The sequence below is a fragment of the Cervus elaphus genome, chromosome 26 (assembly GCF_910594005.1).
Source record: "Cervus elaphus chromosome 26, mCerEla1.1, whole genome shotgun sequence".
Classification (NCBI taxonomy): domain Eukaryota; kingdom Metazoa; phylum Chordata; class Mammalia; order Artiodactyla; family Cervidae; genus Cervus; species Cervus elaphus.
The window spans coordinates 19277252-19289253 of NC_057840.1; the positions used below are offsets into that span (position 1 = coordinate 19277252).

At 42.1% G+C, this 12002-nt stretch overlaps 1 protein-coding gene across 3 annotated transcripts in view; it reads right to left on the minus strand.

Moving 5' to 3' along the window:
* The window catches only part of SLC2A12 (solute carrier family 2 member 12), a 66409-nt gene extending 54699 nt beyond the window's left edge, over positions 1–11710 (minus strand). Inside the window, exon 1 of one of the 3 annotated variants that reach the window (XM_043888165.1) lies at positions 11374–11703. In XM_043888165.1, coding sequence (XP_043744100.1) covers positions 11374–11488 — 115 coding nt within the window. In that variant the 5' untranslated portion in view covers positions 11489–11703. Of the gene's footprint in view, positions 1–11373 lie in introns of all 3 variants that reach the window. The other 2 variants (XM_043888164.1, XM_043888166.1) reach the window with 2 other exon arrangements.
* Between the last annotated feature and the right edge of the window lie 292 nt (positions 11711–12002).

The following is a 12002-nucleotide window of genomic DNA, read 5'->3' on the forward strand; positions in this document are numbered from 1 at the left end:
TCCAGGCATGAGACGCTCTCACCACCAGATGCACAATGGAGAAGGCTCAGGGCAAGGGGTTATCCCCACGTGCCTCTTTCCTTTTATCATGGAGGGAACTTTCCAGAAGAACCCTGAAAGATGATGGCATTCACAACATGCTAACCCAAAATACACCATCTTGGCATGTTGAATATTTCACGTGAGAGGTACTTTCTGTTATACCCGGAGGAAAAGAACATCCTTATCTCAGAAAGCAAAGGGGCACCAAGAAGGATTTGAATGAAGAGACTTGCTAAGTTTCCGTGGTTTACTACACTTACCTCATACTCCTGTCATATTCTCATGACAAATCAAGTATAAAAATACTCAGGCTTAATCATTTCTTTGAGCTTTTATTTCCTTATGAAGATTTCCATGTCACATAAAACTTACATTAATTAAATATGGATGCTTTTGTGTTCATCTGTCTTCATTGGCTTAATTTTTGGACTCAGTCACAGGCCCTAAAAAGGTTGAGGATAACTTTTTACCTCCCCACAAAGACTTATCCTCATCTCACTGACCAGAACCAGTGGGTTCCATAGTCAAACTTGGCTGCAAGACAGAATAAGCATCTGAATCTTCTAGTTCCCCGTTGGAAAAGAAAAGAAATAAAAAGGAAATTGGGATAGCAATTACGTTTTCGGTGTCTGACACACCTTACTCTAACCACCCAGCTGCAGTTGGAAATGTTCTTAGTTAGACTTGAAGGAGCAGTTAATGTGCACAGATGCTAGCCACATTTCTGATGCCTGTAAGTTATTTTTCTGGTGTGACCCCACTGAACTGAGAAAGGAATATTTTTCCTTCTATTTTTTGGTCCCCTGATTGTGAACGGGGGATAACATCTCTGCATTGTATAAAGCAAACTTTCTTTTTTTGCTTGTCAAAAACAGTACATGCAAAACTACAACTTCTAGAATGTACCACTCCAGTGGCTCAACTGAGCTTTGTCTCTTCTTAACACTGATTTTCACATTCTATAATACCACTGTCCTTCATTTGTCTAGCCAGAGTTGCTGAAGTCTTGGAAACTGTAGCTGCTAAGAGATATAGAATGGGAAGTGATGGTGATAGGATAGGGTGGGAAGAATTATACTATGGAGCAAAGCCTTCTGACCATCTCAAAAAAGCAGCTCCAAGAGGTCTGTGGAAATGTCATCCTTTGATCAATGAAAATTCTCTCAGTACGGATGCTCAGTGACAGTTTGTGGAAAGCTAAAATATTACTCCCTGTTTTATACATTGGGCTTCTCCAGTGGCTCAGCAGTAAAGAATTTGCCTGCAATGCAGGAGCCACAGCAGATGTGGGTTCAATCCCAGGGTGGGGAAGACCCCCTGGAAGAAGACAAGGCAACCCACTCCAGTATCCTTGCCTGGAAAATCCCATGGACAGATGAGGCTGGCGGGCTACAGCCCATGGGGAGGCAGAGTCGGACAAAATTGAGCAACTGAATGCAGCACAAGTTCTAACCCACCGACAAGTATATCTGGCCTTAAAGTTATTGCAATTTTGCATCTCTTTCCATCTTTTCAAGAGGATTTTCAGTATACAGTTAAGAGGGGGTGAATCTGGAGAACAAACCAGCAGCCATTTACCCAGAGACCTCTGACATCTCCAGAAAGGAGATTCTCAGTCTGTGTGAACTGTGGTGAGTGAAGGACATCTGAAAACTGATAAAGTCTCCAAAAAGGATCTTCATCCCATCAATGCTCACTAAACATTAGGAAAAATAGTAACATACACATTTGTCCTTCAAGATTCCATACATATACATAGATGTGATGAGGTAAAAGGTTTTAATTCAAAGTGTGAGTGAATGCAGAGTAGCTGCCTGCCATTCTATATTTTCTAATCATTAAACGTAAAACTGTTAAAACTATTATGTGAGAATTTGAAATTGTTTTTCTATTTAAAAAGGATTCCAGGGGCTCAAAAATGGTTGAACGTCATCCTCAGTGCTTTAAAAATTCTTTAATTAAGGAAATGAATGGGGAGACAATAATATTGTAAAGCTTGTGGATGTAAAGTTCTTAGGAAGAGCACTTTATTTACTAAAAATGAATACCTGGATGGCCACCTCAAGGATAAGGGAAAAGGCCATGGGTCCATGTTGATAACAGAGGTAAGTCATGGGAGGGAGAGGGAGAAAGGGAGAAAATGCTAAGAAGCATGAATTTGTGTGTGTGTGAGAGAGAGAGACAGAGAGAGACAGAGCTCAAGAAAGAATGGCCAACAGAACCCAGAAGTAAGACAGATGAAAAAAAAGGTCAGGAGATTTTGTCAACTTGTGGAGGATGGGTAAGGATGAGGAATGAAGATAAGAGAAAAATAGTACAAGAGGTTTGTAGCTTCTAGCAAAAATTGGTTGACAAGAAAGTCCCTAAGGTGGATTTGACAGGAGAATTGTATGAATGGGTCCACCTAATATTTAATTGCACTATAGCCCTCTTTAAATTGTCAGTAAGAATCTACGAAGAACTTGAGAGAATAGGATTTGAGTATGTGAAGGAAAGGATTGTGATCCACGCATGGACTAGAAGAGGGATAAGAGAAAAGACCAGCTCTGGGAAGCGAAGGGCAAGAAACCAGGGTAAATAGGAAGTTGGTGTAAAAAGTGATCAGAAACCACTTTCTGATCCTAAGACTCCTAATATACACCAGTATAGTGTGTGTGTTTGAGGACGGGCAGAGAGCTGGGGAATAAAGAGGCATGTGACTTTAACTTTATGGGAGCTGGAGCTATTTTTGTTTAACTGTTAAAAGAATAGTGGGACTTTCCTGGTGGCCTAGTGGTTAGGACTATTTATTTTCACTGCCAAAGGCCCCATGTTTAATCCTGGTTGTGCCACAAACTGCAGTGCAACCAAAAAATAAAAAATAAAAGGATGGTGAGGGTTTAGAGGCATGGAGGAAGGGCTTTCCAAGACCCCCTAATTCTGTCACCACTATCATCACTTTCAGAAGCTTTTCTTGATTTCCGTAAACCAATAAGATCTTTTCCTAATAATTCTTTCTGTCATGTTACTTATCACACAAAGGTTTCATGACATGTCCCTACTTAACATCTTCAGATTCTTTCATAACCCTCTTTCTCCTTCTTTGAACTCTGTGCTTCCATCAGACAAAAATATTTGCAGTTCCCTGAATGTGCCATTCTTTCTTCTCCAAATTCATATACAAGCTATTTTCTCTGCTTAGAATGTTCTCTGTAAACGTATTGGCCTCAGTGATACTCTCTTGACTCAGCTTAGCCATACTGTCTTCTAGGATCCCCTGTGCACTACCAAGGCATGTGTGTCTCGTCACCTCCTCCTGTCTACGTTTCTTGATCTGGTCTCTCTCATCACCCATTGGTAATATGCATCTGAATTGCACAGATGTCTCTGGTTGACCCTTGGACCCAGGTTCTAGCATCATGTCTGATTCTAGGACATGCTTAATATTTGCTAAATGATTGTCATTATTTAGATTCTTATCTCTCTGATGAGTTGGTAAAACTTATGGACCCAGATAATATTTTAGATATTTTTATTTTTTACACTGAAGTATCTTGTACTGTACCTCTTACACAGAGATAGTCAATAACTATTGCAGAATTAGAATGGGCTTTAGTTTAGCTCAACAAACACTTCACTCATTCACTGATTTAACAATTAAGCATGTACTCCGTGGCAGTACCATCTTGGACACAGAGGGCAGACAGGTTCATCTGGATGGTCAGTGCAGTCAGCAAGGCGGGCGTATGGAGCACCGCGTTGACACATTTCCGAGGCTACAAGATAGCGGCACTTTTGCCATATGCACACAATCCCTGACAGCAACACAGAGGAAAAGGCACAGTTCCTACCTCATAGGAGCTATACGGTATTTTCTAAACAGTTAGCTCAGAGATCTGACAGGTTCAAGAATATATATTTTAATCCAGAAATGTATAATCTTATAGAAAAAGACATATCATATGGAAAATTAGGGAACTAGCTAAAATGAAACGCAATGAAGTTCTGAATCAAGTGTGATGGGTACCCAAATTCACAGATCAGATCACAGAACAGAGCAGAAAGTAGAGACATCAGTGTTGGATGGTATTATTGTTCAAGTGCAAAACCCTGGCGTGGATTTAGAATGTGAAAAGTGAAAGTGTTAGTTGCTCAGCCGTGTCTGACTCTATGTGACCCCATGGACTGTAGCCCGCCAGGTTCCTCTGTCTGTGGAGTTCTCCAGGCAAGAATCCTGGAGTGGGTAGCCATTCCCTTCTCCAAGGATCTTTCTGACCCAGGGATCAAACCCAGGTCTCCTGCATTGCAGGCTGATTCTTTACCGTCTGAGCCATCAGAGATTTATAACACTGAGGTTTAGATCTCTAAGCTGTTATCCATGCTACATGGAGCAATCACTTTGCTTTTCTCCCGGAGGTACCTCGGCTTAACACTGAAGGTACAGTTTGGAATCAGAGTACTTGGTTAGTTAGCAGCTAGGCTCCAACATATCTAGTTTAATCTTTCTGTTCCTCTGTGTCCTAAAGTAAAGATAATAATATCACATACCTCATAAAGTTATGAGAATCAATGAAATGGAAAAGTAGCTGGTGCACACTAGTAAGTGCTTGGTAACTGTTAGCTTTTGATCTCTTAGCTTCAGTTTCCTTATCTGTCAACTAGGGGTAATGTTACCTCATTGAATTACCCACAATAATCATTCAATAAAGATTTGTCTAGTCTGAATATATGGAGTGAAATCTCCCTAACAAGTAAGTAAAACTTTGAAACAGTCTCTTACTGATAGCAAAGGAAGTAACATGATACCTTGCTTCCAGCATAACAATTCTGCCTTTTCATACATTCCTGAATCCCTTTATTTTTGGCAAAACCTACACAATGGGACTTAAATCCTGAAAAATTCTTCTTGTGATTTTGCCTTGAGTTTTCTACAATTTTGTTTCCCAATAGAAATGAAACATTCATTAGCTAGGGATGTTCTTTCACAATACTAACTGATTAAAATTACAACTTTCCCCCCAATTCTTTATCATCTCTATTTTATTTCATTGGCCATGCCACAAGGCATGTGAGATCTTTAGTGCCCCAACCAGAGACTGAACTTGTGGCCCCTGCAGCGGAAGGGCGGTGTCTTAATCACTGGACCACCAGGAAAGTCCCTCTTTTATTCTCAAAAAGCCTTGCACATCTGAGGCTGAGATGCCATATACAAATTAGCATTGCGCATGGCTCATAAACTTGCACAAAATGTGTGGAAACAAGTGCATACAGGGGCAACACATTATAAAATAGCAATAATATAAATAAAATAATATGGATGCAGCTAATAGCCACAGAGCCTAATAATGACAGTCAGACCTTCGTCATGATTGTTTTTGAGAAACAATTACTTCCAGTTCAGTTTGGTTCAGTTGCTCAGTCACGTCCTGCTCTTTGTGACCCCATGGACTACAGCACACCAGGCCTCCCTGTCATCACCAACTCCCGGAGTTTACTCAAACTCATGTCCATTGAGCCAGTGATGCCATCCAACCATCTCATCCTCTGTCATCCCCTTCTCCTCCCACCTTCAATCTTTCCCAGCATCCGGGTCTTTTCAAATGTGTCAGTTCTTCGCATCAGGTGGCCAAAGTATTGGAGCTTCAGCTTCAGCATCAGTCCTTCTAATGAATATTCAGGACTGATTTCCTTTAGGATGGACTGGTTGGAGATTACTTCCAAGGGATGCACAATTCTACAGTTTAAATAATACTTGATTTTCCTAAGGGGAAAGAAAATATTCCTAAAAGTCAAAAGATTGCATTTTTCTCCCCGATACTTCAGCACAACAGTATAAAGTGAGTCACAGTCAAAAAAAATGAAAGTTCCTAAAGTAAGAATAATGTGATAAATTATTTTAGTCTCATCACTTCCACCTAAATCGTATAGAAAAATTAGTATATCACTGGAGCATAACCATTTAGCAAATGCATAAATGAGCATGCTGTGATACAGGAAAAACAGCTTTACCAAGGAGCCAAGATAGAAAAAATAAAATAGAAAAAAAAAAACTCATATGACTTTATGTTTACTATAAAGGTAGTATATTTGGCTCAATGTTTCAGCTTGGAAATGCTTGGAGGGATTTTAGGTTCTGTGTCTTTTTTTCTTTTTTTTTTTTTTCGCCATACTGCCTGTGGGTCCTATTTCCCTGGTCAGTGATTGAACCCAGGCCCTCAGCAGTGAAAACACAGAGGCCTAACCACTGGACTGCTTTGGAATTTCCCGAGGTTGGGTACTTTCTGAGGGAAGACGGGGTAGGGAATTGTTCTCATTTGGTGTTTGGCCAAATAGCTGCTTGGAAAGCAGCCTGTTTCAACTTTTCTCCTTTCTCACACCATGACCTGGTGTACTTCTGGGTGACTTTCATTCACTGCCTTATTTTATTCGCTAACTCGTCCACCTGGGGAAGGCTGTTCCTGAGAAAAAGCTGAATTTGGGAGCCCCAATTCCATTCGATTTAAATGCCTGTGCTCTGCAACAAGAGGAGCCACCGCAGTGAGAAACTGGGGCACCGCATGGCAGAGTAACCCCGACTTAACACAACTAGAGAAAGCCTGCACAAAGCAAGGAAGACCCAGCACAGCCAAAAGTTAACCAACTTTCAAAACAGAATTAACTATTCTTCAGTGACAAAATATCATCCCACACATCTCTAGCAATTAAAAACTGCATTTTAAGATGGGCTGATTCACCTTTAATACATATATGTAAATTATTTTCCATAGTTGCCTCCAGAGTGGACTCATTGTATTTTGAGTCTGTTTTTCTCAGCTACTTCGGGGTCTAGACCACTAAAAAGTACACCCTAGAGAATACATAAAAAATATACCTGAGGGCTCCCAGTAGGGTCCTTCCAGCTATTCACCAGGCTTTTTCCTAAGAACTCAATCACTCGGGTCCTGTCGGCAATCTTACTAGCTGAAGGGTGATGTTGAAAATATCTAACAATTGCACCAAGGTACTGGTGCAAGGTACCGATGTCAAAATAGACATCGCCTTTAAACCTGCTTGGGCACGCTGGTATCCACAGGCTAATTTCAGGCCCTCCAGGTCAGGGGCACTGTTGGAGGCTCCTTGGCCTGGCCTTGTCTGCCAAGCTCTGCCACCACAGGCTGTCATTAATGAATGTCTGCTGCTGTGGCGGCAGCCTAGAGGTGGTTTGTGACAAGCGGCAATCTTCCCTAACCTCTCGGGGTGACATGACATTAAAGGGGAGAAGGTCCCTGCTATGTGAGTTAAACACCACCCACCCAGAGTTGGCAGTGGAACAGCTTCCGCCATATTTGTCTAGAGGTTTCTCCCTTACCTGGGAAATCCTACAGATAGAGGAGCTACATACAGTCCATGGGGTCACAAGAGTCGGACACGACTTAAAACACCACCACAAGTCCCGGAGGAGCCATTTACCCAGGTCTCACTGTCACAAAACCCCTCAAATTTAGATTTTTGATATGATTTCCAAGTGAGGTTAAATGTACAGACCCAAAGATAAGCTGATTGAAGAGAAAGAGAAGACGGTTATCTTTAAATTTGGTCTTGTTTTCAGAAAAAAGCATCTATAGTCCCTCATAAATTCAGATGTCTATAAATTCTGCCATTTCCTTGGGAATATCAAGCCATACACAACTTTTTTGCTTTTTGCTGTTGTAACTGTCATTTATTTGTTAGATACATATGCTTTTAAAAGCACAAGCTTTGTCTCAGGTTTTGTCACTTTTTCTTTTGATACACACATACTGTATATGGTTTACTAAAAAAAATTCCCTGCTTTTTAAAAGGTATAGTTGATTTATACTACTGTATTAGTTTCAGATGTCACTTTTTAATATGTGGAAAGCCTGGGAAAATGGGAATGGTCAAGGTCTCGGTCTTCCCAAAGTAACTTCCCAACGTTGGTCTCACAGTCAAAGCTCTGTTATCAGGTCAAGGTGGTCAGTCTGATCTTCTCTTCCCTGAAAACAAGTCTATTCCCCAAAGTCTGCTCAGTCTATCTTACAAGTAAACTTCCCTTTGGGCTGTCTGAGGAAGCCTGAGAAGGTCAAGCCCGACTCAATTCAAGAGGGACCCGTTTAGGCTAATTCTGAGAGCCCAAGGCTCATAGTAGGAGCACAGTAAATATGCCCCAACCTCAAAAACGTGACCTGCATAACCAGAGCAGCTATGGACCTGAGGTTTGCTAATGTGATCCTGACCCAGGAGCCGGCTCAGGGCCCCAGGGGATGTGAGGGGAGCAGAGAAGCAGCCAGGCCACAGGTCCTTCTTTCCACACATCTCCCCTTTCCTCTAAAGAAGTGCCACATTTACCCGTCTCACACACTGACCAGCTCCTCAGACTCCATTTGCAGAAACGAGTCCACAGCTTTAAACATGTTTGAGGACAGCTACATAGCGCAGTCACCTCGGTAGCAGAGGTGTGCATTTCTTACATCTCAGACTGCGGGACTGCGGCAGCTCAGGTTTAGAAGGGTCTGGGAGGGGATGAAGTGCAGTCAGGGTCGCTGACCCGATGAGCCTAGCTCCAGCGATCTGGGCTCCAGTACATCGGGTAGTTGGATCTGCGGTGTGGAAAACGTGCACTCACACAACGAGTATTGTTCTGTTTCTGGCCTTTTGGGCAGATCTGAGTGGGAAAGGCAGAGAGAGTGGGGTAATGGGGGACTTAAGGAAACCCTCTTCCTAGCCAGTTGTTGAATCATGACTTAGAGGAGCCTGGGAGACACAGCAGCTGAGAGGAAGGAGCAGGCCCCGCTGGGCCCCAGGCTGCCAGGGTCCGCTTTGCTCAGCCACCCCCTGAACTTGGGCCAGCCACACATCTTCTGGACTCCTGCTCTCCTTGTGTGAGGTGCTCTAGCCATCCATGTTTCTCGCCTCATCTATATCTGTTGCTGGCTCTAAGCACCAAGATTGCAAATTGAGCTCAACCTTGCCCTACAAGGTCAATTATAACATGTCTATGAAAGCTGAAATGTTTACTAAAAATGTACCCATTTAAGCCATAGCTTCTTGAAAATGAATTTAAAGTCATTAGCTTCTGGTCACTGGAACAAAGCATTCCTTCCAGTTTAGAGGGTTTGGCCAAGGAGAATCTGCCAACCCTTCTCACTATGCACAATAGCATTAAGGGGTGCAATCACTGGGTTTTTGTTTTGTTTCAATTTTCAGTATCTCAAATGCTTTAATTACCTTATCCTGGGTTTATAACTCATTCCTCTTTGCACATTGTTTTCATCTAGGAATATGGAACAACTTGCTACCTTCAAATGCAGGAAAAGAAGGATAATTATTAAGCATATTTTAAACACTTGAAGTTTCCTGCATGAAGCTATGGAAGTTTAAAATATAAAGAAGTTGAAAGAAGTTTTTGTCAAATATTTCATTTGACATCTTTGTAAATCAGACAAAAATACAACCCCAATAGAAGAGGTGAACTAACTTGTCAAAACAGCTGAACAAGTCCATACTTTGTGTTCATTATAATTGCCTTTGGGTACCAAGAGTGTCGAAGACAATTTAGGAAAATTTATGAAAATAATAATAAGGTTTGTATTTGTCTAAATACAAGCTGCATATAGCACCCATCAAAGCTGTATTCATTAAGGAGTTAAGAAAAGCATTTAAGTTTCTTCTTCTACATGATAAAGATTCATTTAAAGTTAAATGTAAAAGACAATTGATGGTGTTTATTCATTTAGTGTTTCTATTCAACAGTTTAAAGTTGTACTTTAAACTGAAAATTGTGTGTGTTCAATCTTTAGAAACACACATACTTGCTTTCCATTGTGAACTTGGACAATCTGACCTATTAAAAGGACACTATGCTTTCAAAGACATATCAAAATGAAATAGTCCATTTTTGATTGTTACCATGGAGGCCCCTCTAGCATAAAGTTTATTTTCAACTTCTTTGTGACATTTATCACTGACTCTATATAGTTAATGCTTTTGTCGCTATTACCACCTCAACTCACCCTCCAGCTCAATCTTGCGAGAATTCAGAGAGAACTTCGCCACTCTTTCTCTACTCCCCAATACAAGTTTCTTTTGTTTGTTCTTGGACTTAGATCACACTTAGAGAAAGGGGCAGCTCTGCTGAAGAGAGGACTGGGCCATAGTGTAAGGGACCTCAGATATTAATTCTTGACTAGAAGGAGGGAAGCTAGAGAGGGCTGAGCTGGAGGGCAGGGGAGAAGGAGAGCTTCTCCATTTATAAGGAGGGGTCGCTTGGTGCTTCAGTTCCAATGAGGATTGAATTCCAAGATCAGACAATCCCACCAGGCAAACCTAAGCATACAGGGGACTTCCCCTGGAGGTCCAGTGGTTAAGACTTTGCCAGGGAACTGGGCAACTAATACTCTGCATGCAATAAATAAATCAAATTAAAACAAAATTATTTTAAAATAACAATTGTTAAAAGAAAAAAAGTATACAGCTCCATCCCAAGGTGAAAGATAAATGCTTTTTGTATTTATTTGGTGGTTTGGATTATTCATGAAATTCTAATATATGGCCTGGGAATGTATTATAAGATTAGAGGGAGCAGAGCTGAGAGAAGCAGGGGAAGGGGGTATTATTTGTGTTTGATTTCATTTCACATTACAATGAGTTGCTACTCCTTTGAAGACTAACTGATCAGGAGAGGCAACTAAATGTGGGCAGTGTGTTTGTGAAAATTGTTAATATGGAAGTGAATATGGTTTAGCAAAGTTAACTGAAATGAATGAAAACTTTTCCAAATTTCACCTCCAGAAGGAAAAGTATTAAACAAACCTCAGTCTAACATGCCGGTTTTAAAGAAAGCAGGAGCAAGTAAGCAGACGTTTTAGACTGCAAACAAGGCTCAAATTCATTACAAAAAGACGCTGGGCACTTAAAAGGAAAGTTGAATTTATTGATTATGTAACTAATAATTTTAGGAAGCCTCCTTAAAATGCTGGTTTTTAAAATGGTGGTTAGAATGTCCAACTGTTACAGATTATTCACGTGTGACAAGAAATGAGAAAAAAATGTGTGTATGTGGGGGTGTGTGGGGGTGTCTTCATCGGCGCGATTATCTTGCCAGTCAATTTCTCCAAAGGAAGGAGATTTATGCCCGATGCAGCCCCCACAGAGGAGGGGACCCGGCTTAGGAGGAGTGAGACTTCAGTCTTCACATTAGAGCTCCTTGTCGCTTCTCCCACCAGATCCTGCCCCCTTGTCTCCAGGCACCTTGCACGCTCACGTGGACACACACACGCACACGCACGCACACGAGTGAGACACGCGTCCAGCGCGCTCCTCTCGCGGTCCCCCGGCCAGGCTGCCTCGCTTTACCTCGCGCCCAGGGAGGATGCGGGCCGCCGCTGGCTCTGTCGCTGCCATCAGCCTCCGCCGCTCGCCCCTTCGGTTTCAGCAGACTGGGGCCCTCTGCGTTTTCAACAGGTACCATGGTCACGTAGAAGTTACAGCCGTTCCCTGGGCACCAAACCGCCCCGACTTCCCCAGCTGACACGAGCGGTCACTTTCCCCATGGTTGCATGCTAAAGAAAGGTGGGGAAGAAAAAAAAAAAAAAAAAACTTCGAGCAAAGCCAATGTGATTTGTGACCAACTTTGTTTCTATTTCCGAAAGCTTTGCCCTTTTCGGTGACACACGCCGTTGCTATTCCAAGCAGCCTATCACAGGCGGTGGGAGGGCCGAATCTCCCGAGGATTGTTTTTGCCTGCAGATGCAGAGTTGGAAGCAAAGGATTTCAAGGCTTGGGAACCTGAGCTCTGACAGTGTTTGGCCCTTGGGTAGTGGGGAGCTCTCCTCTGTCTGCACCTTTGAAAAGAGGCAGGGAAAAGAAACAGGCAGATCCAAGCGCAAGCTGAGGGAGGGCCTGGAATACTCACAGATGGTATTAGTTAATCTTAGAGAGGGAGGAACAATTTATGCAGAGACACACCAGAAAGAAAATGTGTC